The 17232-nt window shown below is 41.1% G+C and overlaps 1 protein-coding gene across 1 annotated transcript in view; it reads right to left on the bottom strand.

Annotated features, from left to right (window-relative positions):
- LOC128327309 (potassium voltage-gated channel subfamily KQT member 1-like) overlaps positions 1 to 16467 on the bottom strand; it is a 556996-nt gene extending 540529 nt beyond the window's left edge. The window contains exon 1 of the mRNA XM_053255983.1: positions 16061 to 16467. Within this exon, the coding sequence (XP_053111958.1) occupies positions 16061 to 16467 (407 nt within the window). The remainder of the gene's footprint in view (positions 1 to 16060) is intronic.
- Positions 16468 to 17232: the final 765 nt, after the last annotated feature.

The following is a 17232-nucleotide window of genomic DNA, read 5'->3' as shown; positions in this document are numbered from 1 at the left end:
GTCAGTCACCGACAGCTCAGATCCCATCAGCTTATACTTGAAGTTGGGGTTTTTCGTCTCAATGTGCATCACTTTACACATGCCAACATTGAAGCGCATTTGCCATTTGGTTGCCCACTCACCCAGGTTGGAGAGATCCTTTTGGAGCTCTTCACAATCCGTTTTAGATTTCACTACCTGAAAGTGTTTGGTATCATCTGCAAATCTGGCTACCTCTCTGCTTACCCCAACTTCTAGATCATTTATGAATAAATTAATAAGCACTGGTCCCAGTACAGATCCCTAGGGGACCCCACTTCTTACTTCCCTCCATTGTGAAAATTCTCTATTTATATCCACTCTCTGTTTCCTGACTTTCAACTAGTTAGCAATCCACACACGTGCTTGTCCCCTTATCCCATGACTGCTAAGTTTCCTCGGGAGACTTTGATGAGGAACTTTGTTGAAAGCTTTTTGGAAGTCCAGGTATACTGTGTCAACTGGATCACCTTGATCCACACACTTGTTGACACTCCCAGAGAACTCCAAAAGGTTGATGAGGCAAGATTTACCTTTGCAGAAGCAATGCTGGTTCTCCCCGAGCACGGCCTGTTCTTCTATGTGCTTTACAATTTTATCCTTGAGGATGCTTTCCAATCAATTTGCCTGGAACAGATGTTAAGCTAAGCGGCCTATAATTTCCCGGATCACCCTTGGATCCCTTTTTGAAAATCTGTGTTACGTTCACTACCTTCCAGTCCTCCAGTACAGAGCCTGATTGCAGGGATAAGTTATATATTTTGGCAAGGAGGTTGGCAATTTCACATTTGAGTTCTTTGAGGACTCTTGGATGGATGCTATCTGGCCCTGGTGACTGGTTAGTTTTCAGTTTTTCCAGACATTTTAGAACATCATATCTTGTCACTTATATCTGACTCCATTCTTTAGCCTCCATCCCTGAAAAGTCTGGTTCAGGAACAGGTATATGCTCTGTATCCTCTGCTGTGAAGATGGACACAAAGAACTTATTTAGCTTCTCCATATCCCCCCTAATAATCCCTTTCACTCCCTCATTGTCTAATGGTCCAACTGCCTCACTGGCAGGTTTCCTGCTTCTGATGTATTTAAATAAGTTTCTATTATTCCCCTTGATACTTTTAGCTAAATGTTCCTCAAACTCTCTTTTTGCCTCCCTTATTGTCACCTTGCATTTCTTTTGCCACCTTGCATTTCACTACCACACTCAACTTTAGTCGATTTTTTGTAATTGTTTTTATCTGCCGTGTTTGACTTTACTCTGCATTGTCAAACATTTTCTTTGGCTCGGTGAGTGACTAAAGTTTCAAGAAACTACTAAACTATGTGTCTGAAGTAAAAAGTCATTACTGTAAAGAGCAGTACAAAATATTGATAAAACTTCACATAAAAGATGGTCATATGTTATTATTTCTGACCTTGAAGATGAAATATTTGTATCAATCATTCCTTCTGTTGTGGCTATTCATAAGAAATTATAGGCAGTGGAACTGTTTTGTTTTACCTTGAACAATCTAGAAGAAAACTTTTAAAAATTTAAATAAATATTAAGGTATAAGTAAATAATTTGCTTGAGTTTTAATGTCTTGTCAGTTAAGCAATGGAGGGGGCTGGGGGGGCACCATTGTTGGGCTGTGCTTAGGGCATCAGTTGCTCTTAATCTGGCCCTGGGCAGAACACTCTGTCCCAGTGGGAGTCTGTGATCCAGAGAATGTTGGTGTCTGTGATCCAGGGAAGGCTGGTGACTGTGGAGAAAGGGGTGTGTGGTGGCATGTGGTGATGGCCCTGCTACTTGCTGTTGGATGAACTTGTAGGCAAAAAAAATTTCTTTCTTAAGTTGGACTGGTCAGTGACAAGCTCTGCTTAAGCCCCAATTAGCTGTCACCCATTACTTAGATGTATTTTTGTTTGGGCCTATAAAATGGCTATTCTTACAGTTACAAACACTGCTTTGGTTCCATTCTTTAGAGGTCTTGTTTAGATGGACCTATCTGAAGATTACCCTTTAGAGCTAGAATAATAGAATTTAATGGTTTGAAGGGAGCACAGAGATCAAGTCCAACCTCTTGGTCAGTGCAGGAATCTACAAGCCAACAGCACCCTGGTATTCTTAGATGGTATCCCATCCAAGTTATAATCAGGTCTCACCCTCCTTAGCTTCTGAGATCAGGTGGTTGCTTTGGCTTATTACCAACTACTAGCCATGCACAGAATGCCTGCCCAGCAGGCTGTGTTTGTGTTTGTGTAAAAAAATTACATACTGCGCTTTGCATGGTTCGTTGTCCCTATTTCTCATTCCGAAACGTTGGGAGATATGGCTAAAACGATCGCCATTTTGACAGCTAACTGCCTTTATTTGAGCTTGGAACACAGATGGTTTACTCAAAACTGCTTGGTTATCTGAGACTAGGATGGAAAACAGAGACGCATGCTGGCCAATTAACTTCTAGTATGCAAGGAAAATCTTATCTATAGCTGGGCTCCAGCTCTATCACTCACACAGTACTGTTAAGATTACAGGTTATGCAAACTTCCAACAATAATTGATATGCCCTCCAGAAAAAGAACTGTTGACTTCAAGTCAAAAGCTTGTCCTGGGTCAGCCAACCTTCAGAGAAACCCCTTTGTCTGTGCAAATTCCAACTGTATTTAAGTCCTGCTACAACTTGGTTAGTTTAGATTAGGCCAACACCACTGTTCCCTCAAAGGGGTGTGCATGTGCGTGCACTCACACATTTTCTGATGTCTGCTCAGTTAATTTTAGATCCCACTCAAGTTGAACCAGGAAGGCCCCACTCTGAATGCATGTGTGCGCACACTGCCTTGATACTGCCGCCCAGAGCAAAACTCATTCCTCACACAGATGAAAAAAAATCAGAGAGAACACTGGCCAACACTATTTTATTTTGATTTAGGATTCACTTGACTTTTGAGTGAGGAACTCCAGGTTTTTTGCTAGTGTAACAAGCTGGAAGTAGGCAGGAATCTGAGTCCACTCTCTGGTACTTAAATACTACATGAGACCGAATTGTTATGGTAATTTTAAGTGACCAGGACAGTTATCTCTGCTGTTTTTCAAAGCAGGGGCCACTTTAGCAAAAAGCATTCAATGTGAGAGCCAATATGTTTCCAAGCAAAATACAAAGTGCTGGTTATTACCTATAAAGCCCTCAATGGCTTGGGTCCAGGGTACTTAAGAGAGTGCCTTCTTCGTCTTGAACCCTGCCACCTATTAAGATCATCTGGGGAGAATGGTCATGGTTGCCACCAGCTCATTTAGCCTTCTCTATGGCTAATGGTATTAGAAATACCATTGGACAGGGAGCATATTGGAATAGTCTCCCTGTTAAATAAGAGCATCTTCATCTCTGACTGCTTTTAGGAAGACCCTCAAGACACACTGGTTATCTCAGGCTTTTAACTGAAATTAATTTTAAACTATGTAATTGTTTTTATTCTATAAAATTGTTTAAATTTTTTCATTCTGTGAAATTGTTTTGCTTTTATTTTGTTTTAAATTGTGCACACCACCTAGAGATATTTCTATATCGCGATATATAAATATGATAGATAGATAGATAGATAGATAGATAGATAGATAGATAGATAGATAGATAGATGAAATTTCCCACCATGCTGACTTCCGCACTGTGTTGCACTTTCCCCAGTGCTTGCAGGAGAAGGTGTCTTTAAGATAAACTAAGCCCTCTTAAGCTTCAGTGTCATCTTGAGCACAGAGCTCTTTGGTGAAAGTGCCCAGGAGAAAGTGCCAAGAAGGACTTGGTGTCAAACGGAGCCACCATTGACTTGCAGGCCTTGCAACAAAGAACACTGAGCTGGGGTATCCAACTTCTTGACAGCTTGCTTTGTCTAGCAATGTATCTCTCGTAGATGGATTTTAATTCCACATGCCATTCCAATTTGAAGACCAACTGTTTATTGGTTTACAGCTGATTGGTCATGTTCCACTTCACTGTAAAGGAATTCATGGAACAATACTTATTTTTTTATTCAAACTACACAGTTTTTTTGTTATTATGGACCCTCACCTCACCCCACTTCATATACAATAAGGACAAACACATGTTTAACTTATGCCGGGTTGCCCCACATATTTTTTAATTCCAGCTGGGAGTACTTCCTACAACTTGTTAATTTCTATGCAATAATTTGATGTTATATACTGTAATACCTCGATATCTACAGACTCTATATCTGCGGATTCGTGTATCTGCAGTTAGGTAATAAACACCCAACCTTGGCATATGCGGGAAACCCCAGGTGGGGGAGCTGTCGACCTCACATATCTGCACATTGGGGTGGCTGGAAATGATCACGGAGGTCATTTCTGGCTGCCATGTTGTGTTTTGGAGCCTCAAAATGAATCAGTTTGTTTAAAAATGCGGGGGAGGAGATTTTTGGCTGATTTGGAGGCATCTGGGGGCACAGCACAACTGAGGGGGAGCAGTTAAGATGGTAGGCATATCTCTCTCTCTCTCTCTCTCTCTCTCTCACACACACACACACACACACACACACACCCTGAAATTCGATGTTTTTTGGAGATTTTCCTCAAACCAGGAACCTAACCCCCAATTCCCCATTGCCCTAATGCCTCAATATTCACAGTTTCTGTATCCATGGTTGTAGCGTGGTATGAAACCCCCGTGAATATTGAGGTCCTCCTTTACCTGCAAGTACTACTTCCAATAAACTTAAGTTTTTAGTTTTAAGTCACAATGGAAGAAATATGCTAGCCACCATGTCACCTTCATAACCTCAAATACTTTTGTAGATCTAGAGACTTTCCGAACAGAGATTTACTCCTGCTAGGGAAGCAGGGAGTTCATACAAGGGAGGGATTTACAGCAACCAAATACAGTATGGTAACAGAAAAGTGGCATTCATATGGCCAACAGCTTTTTTCATGATGATTCATGATGATTGGTCCTTACTACGTAATGTAAGTGTGTTAAAACAGTTGCACTTCGGAAGAGTGTTGAAAAACTGCAATGCTGAATATGCCAACATTTTCACTGCACCATCTGTAGAGACCCCTCAGATAAAGTGGGAGGTGGAGGTGTGGCTACCTGCCTGAGAGTGAGTTTGGGGAGTGTTGGCTGTGCCTGCCACTCCTCTCAATTCATAACCTGGCAGATTTGTTTCCTGTGCCATGCAGTCAACTTCCAGTAAACAAACAAACAAACAAATATTGGTGGTGCTCTTGCATACTGCCAGCTGTGCATTAAAACAATGGACAGACACACTTCACAGGCAAATTCAAAATCTATAGCAGCTTTCCTGCTCTGTACTGTACTCAGAAGTCTATATCGGATTGGATATAATCTAGAAATATCATTAACATTATTGTTTAAATTATAAGAAAATTTAATTTCAAGTAAATGGCTCCATCCATTGAGTTTTATTTGTTGTTGTTTTTAATTCAGTGATTCTCAGATGTAAAGTTATTTTTTGTCATGATTCTATGATGTAAGTGCAATTTCAGTTTAATTCTTTTTTTAAAGCATTAAAAATAAATGGATTGACCTATTTATTTGAATTAAATACAAACTGTCCTACTGTTCTCCACTATCTGGGGAGACAATTTCAGAGTTCTCTGCCCAGTGATTACCACACTCTGAATTGTCTCTCTTTTCCCCCATTAGACAGCTGTGAATTTTTGTTTTGAGAAGGTGCTCTTGTGCAACTGTGCTGCTTCAAAATGGTTTCTGTATTGTTTTCTTCCTTTTGCAATAGTGCAGGCATGTAAGAGCACCAAACAAATAATTAAAAAAAATAATTAAAGTAGAGAAAAACCTGAGATGTACACATGTGCAGAACTTGGTGCCTGGGCTTCTTGCCCCCCCGCAAGAGTGAGAAAGCAGTTTTGATTTGGGTCCCAGTCGCTTGTGACACTCCAGAATGGAGCCTTGATTCTGCACTATATGTCAGTTACACAGGCATCCACATGACCCGGCAGAATGGTGTTCTTGCACAAAAACACCGAAAAAAGGCTTTCTTTTTCTAAAAGAAGTGATTAAATCCCCAAGACATATGCAAGTTCAGAACCTGGTACCTGGGCTTTCCACCCCTTCCCAGTGAGATCCCAAAAAATGAACCAGCACTTAATGACAGTATAAAATTAGATTGTGTTCCCATGCAGATGTGCAAGAGCACCAGGAGGAAAAAAGTGTTTTTTAAAAATAGGAAAAATAACTGGAAACCATGCATGCGCACACACTCACTTCTTGCTGACTTGGAGTAGGAGAACGCACCAATATGGAGGCAGAGCGCCCCCTCTGCAACTGTATTGGCCAGATATTGGTGGGATGGATAGGGAGAAGCCTGCTATATTAGCTGCCCAGATTGACTCTGATCTATGCTTATTACGCTTACACATGCTTATATGCGCTTTATATGCCTTTGTCCTAACTTGTCCTAGCTTACACTGCTTCCTCGAATAATAAAGCCCCCTGCCTGGGAAGCCTTCTAGATTAAGTTCAAGTTTCCCCCTTTATAATATCAATACACATTTGGGGCTACATTTAATCAAATACATAAAGTCTTGAATTATCAGCTCTCAGTCTCACGTGAATATCCCTGGGAAATGTCTGTGCTGTAAACTCAGAAAAGGAAGGTCAAGCTGTTTGCTCTCATCACCAGTATTTCATATTTCAAATGCTTTTTAAGCAAAACAGCTAAGTCCTAGCTCCAAATAGGCTTAGCAAAGACTATTCACATATTTAAATCAACAGAAATGAAATCTGTTTAAGCTTTAGACATGATTATATGCTATAAGCATAGTCCTTGAAATGATGCCCTGTCCTTTTAACTTGGCAAGCTCTCGTTCCTCACCAACATCCTCTTTAAAAATACATATATAAAAAATCTAAATATAATTTTGTATGGAGGGAGAGGAAAAGCAATAAGAGGAAAAATTATTGATAGTATCTGTTATGACATACAGCCATAGTGCATTCTCATCTTAAACCACTAATTTGGGATAGAGGAGTTGTTCAGACTCTCCCTCCCCACCGCCCCTACACTCTCAATCCTTGGATACCCAGAGCTGCATTAAAATTAGCCAATTGTTTAACAGAATCTGAAGTTCAACATTTTTTCCTCCGCACCCCATGTACTTAGATCATACAAAAAACAAGCAGCAATCTGGCAAGGGTTGTATTACTTGGTGCCAATTATCACCATTATTAGTTGTCGTGCAATGCAGTCATGACCACATCTAGGCGTTGGCCAGGTTCAGCACCTGCCTGGGGCCCAGGGCTATGAAAGGGCCGTTGTCCAACCCGTGAGACCCATACGGAGGGTGCCAGGAGAAGACAGAAGCAGTGGTATGAGTCTATGCTACCAGCTTCTTCCAGTACCCTCCTCATCCATAAATGTCAGTTCTCATCGCCACTTGCAGAAGGAGAAGTGCTGGAAGCACACAGTGGTGATATAGGTTTCTCAACTGAGAGTCATGTCACCACTGCCTTCTCCCTCCTCTTCATTGGCCAATGGATTTCCTCCCTGAAGTCCTTAGAATAATTCATTGGTCTCTGAAGGAAGCTGTGGAAGGCAAAGAAGGAGTCACAGTTGCCAAGTGCCTCTGCAACAGCTCCTCCCACTCAGCAAATTCAAGGCATGTGGTAGCTGTAGTGGCAGCAGTTTGCTGCAGTCGCATCCATTGCACCTCCTTCTAGGGAGAAGGAGGAGCCTGATGACATAGCAGGGGGAGGGGACTCCATCTGCGCTGCTTCTGACTTACCCCTCACACACACCTGCTCAGGTAAATTACACCTACACTCACATGCCTGAGGGCCACCAACAGTGTTTCCTGTAAGGCATGTGCACACATGCACAAGTTTTTTTTTAATGTCCTCTCAGTTAATTTTAGATCCCACTCAGTTTGAATCGAAAAGGCCCCACTCTGAATGCAAGTGCATGCACACTGCCTTGATAATTCTGCCCAGAACAAAACTAATTGCATGGACAGATTAAAAAATGTAGAAGGAACACTGCCCCCCCTTGACCTGCAGCCAGCCCTCAATTTAATCCTGTGAATTTTTACCTGGAAGCAAGTACTGAATGGGTTACATCTTAGGAAAGTGTACATAAGATTGCAGCCTTTGGTGGGGTCAGCAGAAGAAAAGTTTGGTTAAGTTTTAATTTTTCTATTTTTATTTATTCATTGCTAATTAGAGTCTCATTACAGAGTCTAATTTTACTCACTATTTTCACAGACAAGAAAAAGCCAGGAATGTGTGCACAAAATAGAAAATACGTTTTGTTCTTTCTGTACTGATGGACAATATTTTTAAATCAAAGTTTAAAGCTAAACTTCAAAACTATTTTTCTAACTTTATCAGTTCTGAGGAGAAATTGTGTTCTTCTGAATTGTACTAGCTGGAAGACTCCTTTTATTTTTTGGTTTAAAACAAAACAAAACAAAAAAGAATGTGGAATTGTAGCTTTCCATGTTCATGCTAGTGATCCCACTTCATGCAGCCTTTGTAGATCCAAAGTATCTTGATTCCATCCCTCGGGAAAGGTTATGGAAGAAACTATTGCTAACTAATATTGATAAATGACTCTTACTGCTTAGTAACACCAAATGGAGAGTTAGAGGTGGCATTCAAGGTCAATTAACTAATTCAATCCCTACTATACAAGGAGTCAAACAAGGGTATGTGCTTGCCCCATTACTATTTAATTATTATATCAACTCCATAGTACAACGTCTTGATACAAAAGAGTTCCACCTGCCTAAATTAGTACATAGGCAGGTCTCACTACTTTTGTACACCAATGATATGGTTATTCTTTCACCAACTGTGAAAAAGAAGACCCCTAAAATCTTTTGTGCAATTCTGTGAGGATTAAAAGCTGCTGATAAACTATCAAAAGACAAAAATAATGACCTTTGTCAGGAGAGTTAAGGACAATAGTTGGTATATTAATGGCAACAAAGTAGACCAGGTACATTGTTTTAGCTATCTAAGAATAACCTTCCATTCATCTGGTCAGAGAGATGCACACTTAGATTGTACTTCACATGTAGCACAGAGGAGTACCTCAGCTATTCTATCCTATTATCATACCAAAGGAAAGTGCTATGTTCCTGCAGTCCTGAAATTATTTGAGGCAAAAGTAGTGGTGCTGCTACTATATGGTGCACAGCTGGGCCGTGACTTTAACTTTGCCAGGAGAGAGACAGTACAATCTAAGTTTCTAAGATCAATTATGCAAGTCCCTAGTTGTGTCTCTAATACAGCATTAAGATTGGTATTGGGAGTCATGAGAGTGGAAACTCGAGTGTGGATTACCATCCTTAACTATTGGCTGAAGGTGGTATTCTCACCAGTGGGCTGGCCCCACTGATGCTTGAAGATAGTTCCCAATCACAGTGGAAGTCAAAGAAAAGCTCACTTTTTATGGCTTTTCAACAGCATCTAATGAGTAATGGAGTAATTTACTACGCTACTGTATACTTGTAAAGTTATATTGTTGTATGGGCCTGAATTTATGTTTTTCTTTTTCTTGCTGGTCAAAGACTGGTCAAAGACTGTAATAAGGTTTATCTATCTATCTAGTGCTGGCTTTGTATGGTGTCTTCATGTCCTATGCAGTACAATTTTATGCACATTTACTGGGGGGAAAATCCCACTAAATTCAATGGGACTTACTCTTCAGTAAGGGTGCATAAATAATATTGCACAGACTAACACTTTTCACAATTTGCAGAGGATGAATTGGCTGCTTTTATCCTAATTACCAGATTCTGTCCAAGTCATTCTTTTGGTCTCAGTTTTTGTGTTTGCAGTTTGCTATTTGTATTGAAAAACAAAATGTAAGATGATAGGACACAGAGTGAAAAAAAATTACAGATGAGAAATTGAGATATCATTCAGTGATTTCCACTTTTAATGGAAAAGTCTGACAGCAAGCTTTCATCAGAGTTTAGTCTTTCCAAATGAAATCACCATTAATTTCATTGGGACTACTCATGAGTAATTTAATCTGGATGTCAGCCAGTGATGTGTGCTGTTAGAAATTAAATAAACCTATCTAACTCCATTTATCCGAAATGAAAAAAGTGTGTAAATCTTCTATGGGACTTCTCTGCTGTTATTTATGTGCTGTGCAGCTCGTGTGATTTTCAGAGTTAAAATTATGCTCATCTTTCCAACCTGTCACTGCTGTCTTTTCACTGGGCTGATCAACAGTGCCAGGAATTTTAAGTTTTGCTTTTGGGTATCAAAAACTGGAGTTGCTAGACCCAAATGCCTTCTGTATTTTCCCAACATTGTAACAAAGTAGCGTGGATGGATGTTGTCCATCTGTATATATTTTAAAAATACTGCACATCCAGTATTCCCTGGGTTTGACTAGCAAAAAACAAATCTTGCATTTTTCAACACACAATGAGATAATGTACAGTTCAATTATGTCCACCAAACACTACAGCATTATAGGTAATATAAGCTGTCCATTGCATTCTTTTTAGTAACTACAGCCAAGAGTGGGACTGGGGATATGATTATTTACTTTATTCAATAAAAGTTACTTCTGTTAGTTGCTTTAGCATTTCCATCCATATAGCACAATCATTTTCCTATATCCACAGTTCCCCAGATCATTCTTGCCATCAGAAAGGTTAATCAGGCTGCAGTTAAAGGTATGTGAGTCTGACAGAAAGAGCTGAGCAGACTTTCCTGACAATTATATAGCAGAACTGACCCTTCCATGCAATGAAACTCTTCCTCTCCCTGTTCTGACTTTATTAAGTAGTCCTGAGCTGCAGGGACAAGCATACAGCAATTTCTAGCTGCCTTGAGGTGGAATAATTGTTTTCTAATTAGCAACTTTATTATATTGTGAGCCTCATCTAACCCTACCACCTGACTTCCCAGGACACATTTCCAAGGAAGACCAGAAATATGCAAGTTTTAGGCCCCTGGCAGATTCTTCAAAGCAACCACTGAAATCATGCCGATACTCAGGTCTACTTTCTGTCAGATGCCTAAGCCCAGTTTTGTCCCACAATCTTTCAAGGAGCACAAAACTGACATTTGTTGAAATATAGGTCAATCCATAATATAATTCAATGATACAAAAGTGGTTTCAATACAGTCGACTCAGGGCTCAATCCTATCAAAACACATTGGCTAGAGTGCTTTAGGATTTGGCATAAATTCCCTACACCAGTATAGTAAGAGATCCACCACCAGCAGCAGCACTATACTGGTGTAACATCACCAGCATATCCCATTGGCACTACTCCATCATCGGAAAGGACAAAGTGGGTAGAGGTGGAATGGCCTTACACAAAATCCTACCTTGCCCCATACTAATATCCCATCTTCTTTGCTAGCATAACATTATACCACAGAAGTGGTGTCAGTTAAAACTGTTGAGGGATATGAGGAGAAACATTAAAAACCCTCACATAGTGTATATTCTGGTGGTAAAGAGATTATCTGGAAACAGTAGGTTGAGTTAAAAAAAATTAAAAAAAAGAAAGGTAAGTCCACCATTAAAACAAAAACAAAAACCAGCCCTGGGGGTTCAGCTAGACCTTCTGGCTCTATGGTGAACCGGCTCAAGATTGAGTCGGTTTGTACATCCCTACACCAGGGTTTCTCAATGTGTGGGTCCCCAGATGTTATTGGACTTCAACTCCCATAATCCCCAGCCCCAGGGGCCTTTGGTTGGGAATTATGGGAGTTGAAGTCCAATTACATCTGGGGACCCACACGTTGAGAAACCCTGCCCTAGACTATAGCCTTAAATGACCAAGAGAGACATATTAACATAACTCCTCATGCCTCTAGTGGCCAGAAGAGGTTACTGCAGTGCTGAGAGCAAAGCTTTAGAATTCTCACTTCTAGCAAAAACTCCCCATTAAACTTAGCGGAAGAACAAATTACACTCTCCACCTGCTCTCTGCAATGGAGTAGAGTCAGATGTGCAGCCATCACACTGGTATAAAACCCTGACAGAGGCCTGTAATTCCGTTAAGACTTACAGCATGGAGCTATATCTGACCTTGTGCCATACACTTTTACAGCACACAAGAGAGAACTTTTGAGAGAGAAACTGTGGAGAAAGGACATTTTGCACAAACAACTTGGCCTTGTGACAAATATAGGAGGGGCACGTTGCTAACATTTGCCTCCTTGGAAGGAATCCTTGCAAGTACTCTGCCTCATAACTAGTTACCCAACAGCATTCCTGCTCCATTTCTACAATGGGAGGTGCTGGAACAAAGCACTATACACAGGTAATCAAAAAAGAGAAATATTCTTCTGGGTATGACTGCAGCAAATGTCTCCCCACTCTCCACCTGACTTGAATATAATAATAATTGTGTCCTGGCTAACACCCCTTCCTTTCTTCACAACTCTCCTTCACAGGTGACAGGTGGGGATGCTGATGGCCATAATCCTCCACATACATGTAAACTCCCTGTGGGTGAATGCCAGGCACTTTACTCTAACCACTGCTACTGCTGGCCAGACAATCACTACCCATTTGCCTTGCAGGATCAGACTGGCCATATGGGGAAAATAGTCAATGCACACAAATAGTGCCACTGCAACTTCCTACCAGGAAAAGGGTAGGTTTTGTCTCAATCACTTCAGTCTACCCCCTAATAAGGGGAAGGAGGCTGAGGCAAAGGCACTGGAAGAGCACCCACCGCCCAGACAGCCCCACAAACACCTCCTGAGCAGCTCAGTCCAGAGTGGTGAGGAGCCATGAGAACACGGACCCTGCTGCACAGCTGTCTTGTAATGCAACTGTTAAAGGCACAGGGGGCCTTGATGAGGAGAGAAGATTGGCAATCTGCTTTTCCTTCCGAATCCTCTCCATCTTTAATTCTGCTCAATAAAAGGTTTTGCTTTCTCACAGCTCTTTCTTTTTTGCTGCAAGTTAGCAGATAGGGAGCTCCTCTCCCACCCCTGAGTTCTTTCTTACCTCAAGTGGCCTCAGTTTGAGGTTCTGAAGAGGAGGGGAGTCCAGGGATGTCTTGGCTAGCAGAGTTCAAGGTCTGCAACTTCTCTGTCCTGTGGCCAATTGAGCTGAGCTCCAGTGAGGGTGAGGGGGCAGAAGCCTCAGAGTTCACAGGTGACCTAGTCATTATTGTGTGATGAATGCGGCAGTTGGTTGGCAGCAGGGATGGGGAACTGGCAGATACTGAGATCTACTGAAACAATAACCAGCAGGCCCAGGGAAATAGACACAGGGGAGCAGAGCAGAATGGCTTGACTACCAAGCCAGAGGCTGCCACTTCAAATCCCCACTGGTATGTTTCCCAGAATATGGGAAACACCTATATTGGGCAGCAGCAATATAGGAAGATGCTGAAAGGCATCATCTCACACTGTGTGGGAGATGGCAATGGTAAACCCCTCCTGTATTCTATCAAAGACAACCACAGGGCTCTGTGGTCGCCAGGAGTCAACACCGACTTGACGGCACACTTTACCTTTACCTTTGGATGTGGCTAAATGCAAAAGACATCTCATGTCACGTGGGAGTAAGGCATTTGGTACATGAATTGTCTCCTCTGACTCTGGCACTCTACTCTCTCAGGTTTGCTGAGGGGAAACCCTCTCAACTCCTTCCAGTGGAAACTCAAATTCAGGGTTTGATCCTGGCACTTAATGCATATAAAACCTTTTCTGGCTCATGGGGCTTGGGCTTCTCATGCAGCCCTCTTGTCCCAACACAAAAAACCAGGCTTGTGGGCTTATAGCTGGAGGAGCACAAATGCTGCATAATATGCCCTTAAGGATGCTGCTGGATTCTTCTTTTGCCAGAATTTGTGATGTGATGCATGCTTCCAGACCCGTCCCACTTTCCTGCAGATCAGGTTTTATAAGATACAGTAATGTCTAAAGATTCTATGCACCCCCTATGTTTGTGGGAAACATAATTGCATTCTTCGCAACATTTTATTTCCCCGACTGTTTGGATAGGAAATACTTAGAAACACAGAGATTTTCCAATGACTTGGGGAGGGGGGATCCAGGAATTTTAGCAGAAGAGATTAGAACAGAAATCAAGGCAAACTGAAGAAAAATCAGATGAACAGAAACTGAGAGATCTGCCCATTTGTCTGTGTACGTCTGTTGCTGTGAATGAGTGGTTAAAGAACTGCTCTATGACATTTGAGAGACAGGTTCCTCCACTTCTGCTTCTGCCATGACTGTTGCATGTCACTGGCAGGGCTTGAGCCTGACTCACTGGCTTCCCACCTGAGTGCTCTAGCTACTGATCTAACAGACAGCTCCTGTAAGAGTGCAGTTGTTGCTTCCTCTGTTGCTTGTCCTAGTTCCTCCCTTTTCTTGCCTGGCAAAGGCTCCTGCTCCCCCTCAGATGGGTTTTGCTTTCCTAGTAAGCCTTGAACCTTTGTCCCAGGAAGGTCTGTGTACTTGTGCAGGCCTTCTCCCAAGAAAGAGAGCCATCTGTGTGATTCTGATCTATTGTCTATTTTTATTTATTTATTTATTTTTGTTTTTAAATTTATTGTTACATTTATATACCGCCTTTTGTTAAAAACAATCCCAAGGCGGTCTATCTTTCCTTCCCTTTGTGTTGTGCAGTCAAAAGGGCACAAAAGGGCCTCCAGTAATTCCTGTGTGCTGAAATTACTGAAGGCTCCAAGATCCTGGGCTCTTGCATAATGGCTCATGCACTAGAGGGGGCTGTGGCATCCCTGTGTCTGGCGGGTGATACGTTGGATGATGTCACAGAGGAGTTTCTCATTGCTGTGTATGTATTAACTCATCCTGTGCCTGACTAACTTGGGTTCATTGTTAGCATGCCACTCCATGACTGTTTTGTATCGCTATATTTGGTTTATAACACAAGCTGCTTTGAGTGGAGGCAGAAAGGTGGGAAACATAGGAACAACCTTAAGTTCTTTCTGAGTTTCACTATACTGCACACTGGGGAAGACCAGCAGATCACCCAAAAACAATGTGGAGCTGTCTTATACCAAGTCAAATAATTGGTTGATCTATCCCAATGTTGTCTACTCCAATGGTTCTAGCTCTCTGATGCACAATTCTCTTCCAGCCCTGCACCAGAGATCCTTTTAACTGGTGATGAAACTAGGATCTTCTGTGCACTTCTGAACCACTTCAGTCACCCAACTGGTAATCAGTTCTCATTAAAATAAATCAGTTCTCATTAAAATGAAGCTACTTGCTTCCATATATGTTTAAGACTCAGATGATACCTGTTCTAGTACACAGGTGTGCAATGCCAAAACTGTTAGAAACACAACTTCTATAAAAGAACAAAACCTTTTTTCTTATAATACACCGAATACCATTTATATAGAAGGGCTCAACCATGTTTAAAGAAAAGGCAAGCTACCAGTACAGGTTCTCAGGTGAACATACCAATATTTAGCATGTAATGTGATGCTTTTTTAAAAGCATAAAAGTGCTTCATGTACATTTCTCCAATAATCCTTAAAACTTCATGAAATCCTGTTCATGAAGTCACTATTCTCTTTGTATTACAGATGGAGGGTAGCTTGTAAGCATTGAGCCTAAAAGAATAGCGGTTTGCTTAAGACCACTTAATAAGTTCATGGCAGAAGTGAATTTGAACTGGAACCATTCCAGGTCATAGCTCACACTCTTAGCCACTCCACTTCACCAGTTCTCACCAGATTAAATGAATGCTTAAGTTAATGTCTTCTACAGTTGCCACCAAAATTTTGCCTAAAGCCAAGTTCAAAGTGGTTTGAATTCAAAGTGATTTGGGGGATTCATCCTCAGGAAAAACATCTGAGGATTTCTGAGAGAATCCAGAATTTTCAATTAGACTGTTAACATTTTAAGGAGAATGGTTTCATGTCTTTAACATGATCTGGTGCTGGCATCTTATTTTGATCCACATTCAGAAGCAAAGGATTTGAAGGTCAAAATCAATGTATAACTTTCTGTACAATCCAACAAATGCAGATTCAAAACACATCTAACACCATCAATCTTACCAAAAAAAAAAAAAAAAAAAGGTAGGTACTTACACTGTAAAGTGGTAAATGAAGCACTTCCATCCACTAGGCCGTTCCAGAAAATTGTACACATCTCCCTGCATACTAGTTTTGGTTAAGTATGGGCCGTAAAAGCATTTAGCAGCATAGGCACGGCGTACCTCACTCCCTGTAATGGATTCGCTGTTTATCTGGAAAGCAGCATCCTGTGAATTTTTTTCTTCGGAGTTTGGGGGAATTCTTGATCCATTAGTTACTAAAGAATCAGGTTCAAGTGCCACAGCAGAGTAATGCATATTGCTTAAGTCAGTTTGCACTTCCAACAGGGTTTCAGACTTTCTGTGTCCATTCAGGCTCCCCACTTGGGGTTCGGGACACTGAACTCTACTGCAGAGGTTATACATAGGATGCCCACCAGTTTCACCATTACCGTAAGACATCCTGTAATGAAGCAGCGGTATTGCTCACCTTGATCAATATTTAAAATCATAAAAGGTATTGTATGTCTTTTCTGCCTGTTGAGCTCTCCGGTCATCCAGTAAAAGGTCGAGCATTATCATGGAACTCTACTGCAGCAGAACTGTGTGCAGCCAGTCTGTCACCTGTTACCTGCATTCTGAAATTAAATCACATGAACATATTTAGATAATGGAAGTTTCAAATAATAGGCACTAGAAAGAAGGGGGTGAAGGCTTTGATGGGAGAGAACAATTAAAATGGAATCACTATACCATAAAAGCAAAGCAAGTTAAGGGTATGAACTGAGTGTGCTTTATACACTACCACATGCCAGAGGCACTTCTCATAAACACATTGCTTAAGGTTTTAAAATATTTAAGGTGGCCCAATAAGCTGCTTTAGATATCATCTCTGGCAACCACATTATTTCTAAATTCATCAGAGAGCTGGTCGCTATCCCTTAATCGTTACAAGATTACGCTCTAAAGTTGATATAAACGTATATGGCAATTTGGGCATGTTGTAAGCAATTTTTTCAGGTAACTATGATATCTATCTATTTATTTTTAGTTATTCATTTTCAAATTTGTAGACCACCCCAAACTTCTGTCTCTGGGAGGTTATATACATATCTGAATGGCTAAGCTTCTAGTAGCTTGCAATCTATATCTATTACATGTAACCAGTAAGACTTTACTATAAACTCCATAGTAGGAAGCCCGCACAGATATAATACAAAGAGGGCA

Source organism: Hemicordylus capensis, chromosome 5, assembly GCF_027244095.1.
Source record: "Hemicordylus capensis ecotype Gifberg chromosome 5, rHemCap1.1.pri, whole genome shotgun sequence".
Lineage (NCBI taxonomy): Eukaryota > Metazoa > Chordata > Lepidosauria > Squamata > Cordylidae > Hemicordylus > Hemicordylus capensis.
Note: the sequence above shows the minus strand (reverse complement) of the source record. Positions and strands in the feature narration are given on the sequence as shown.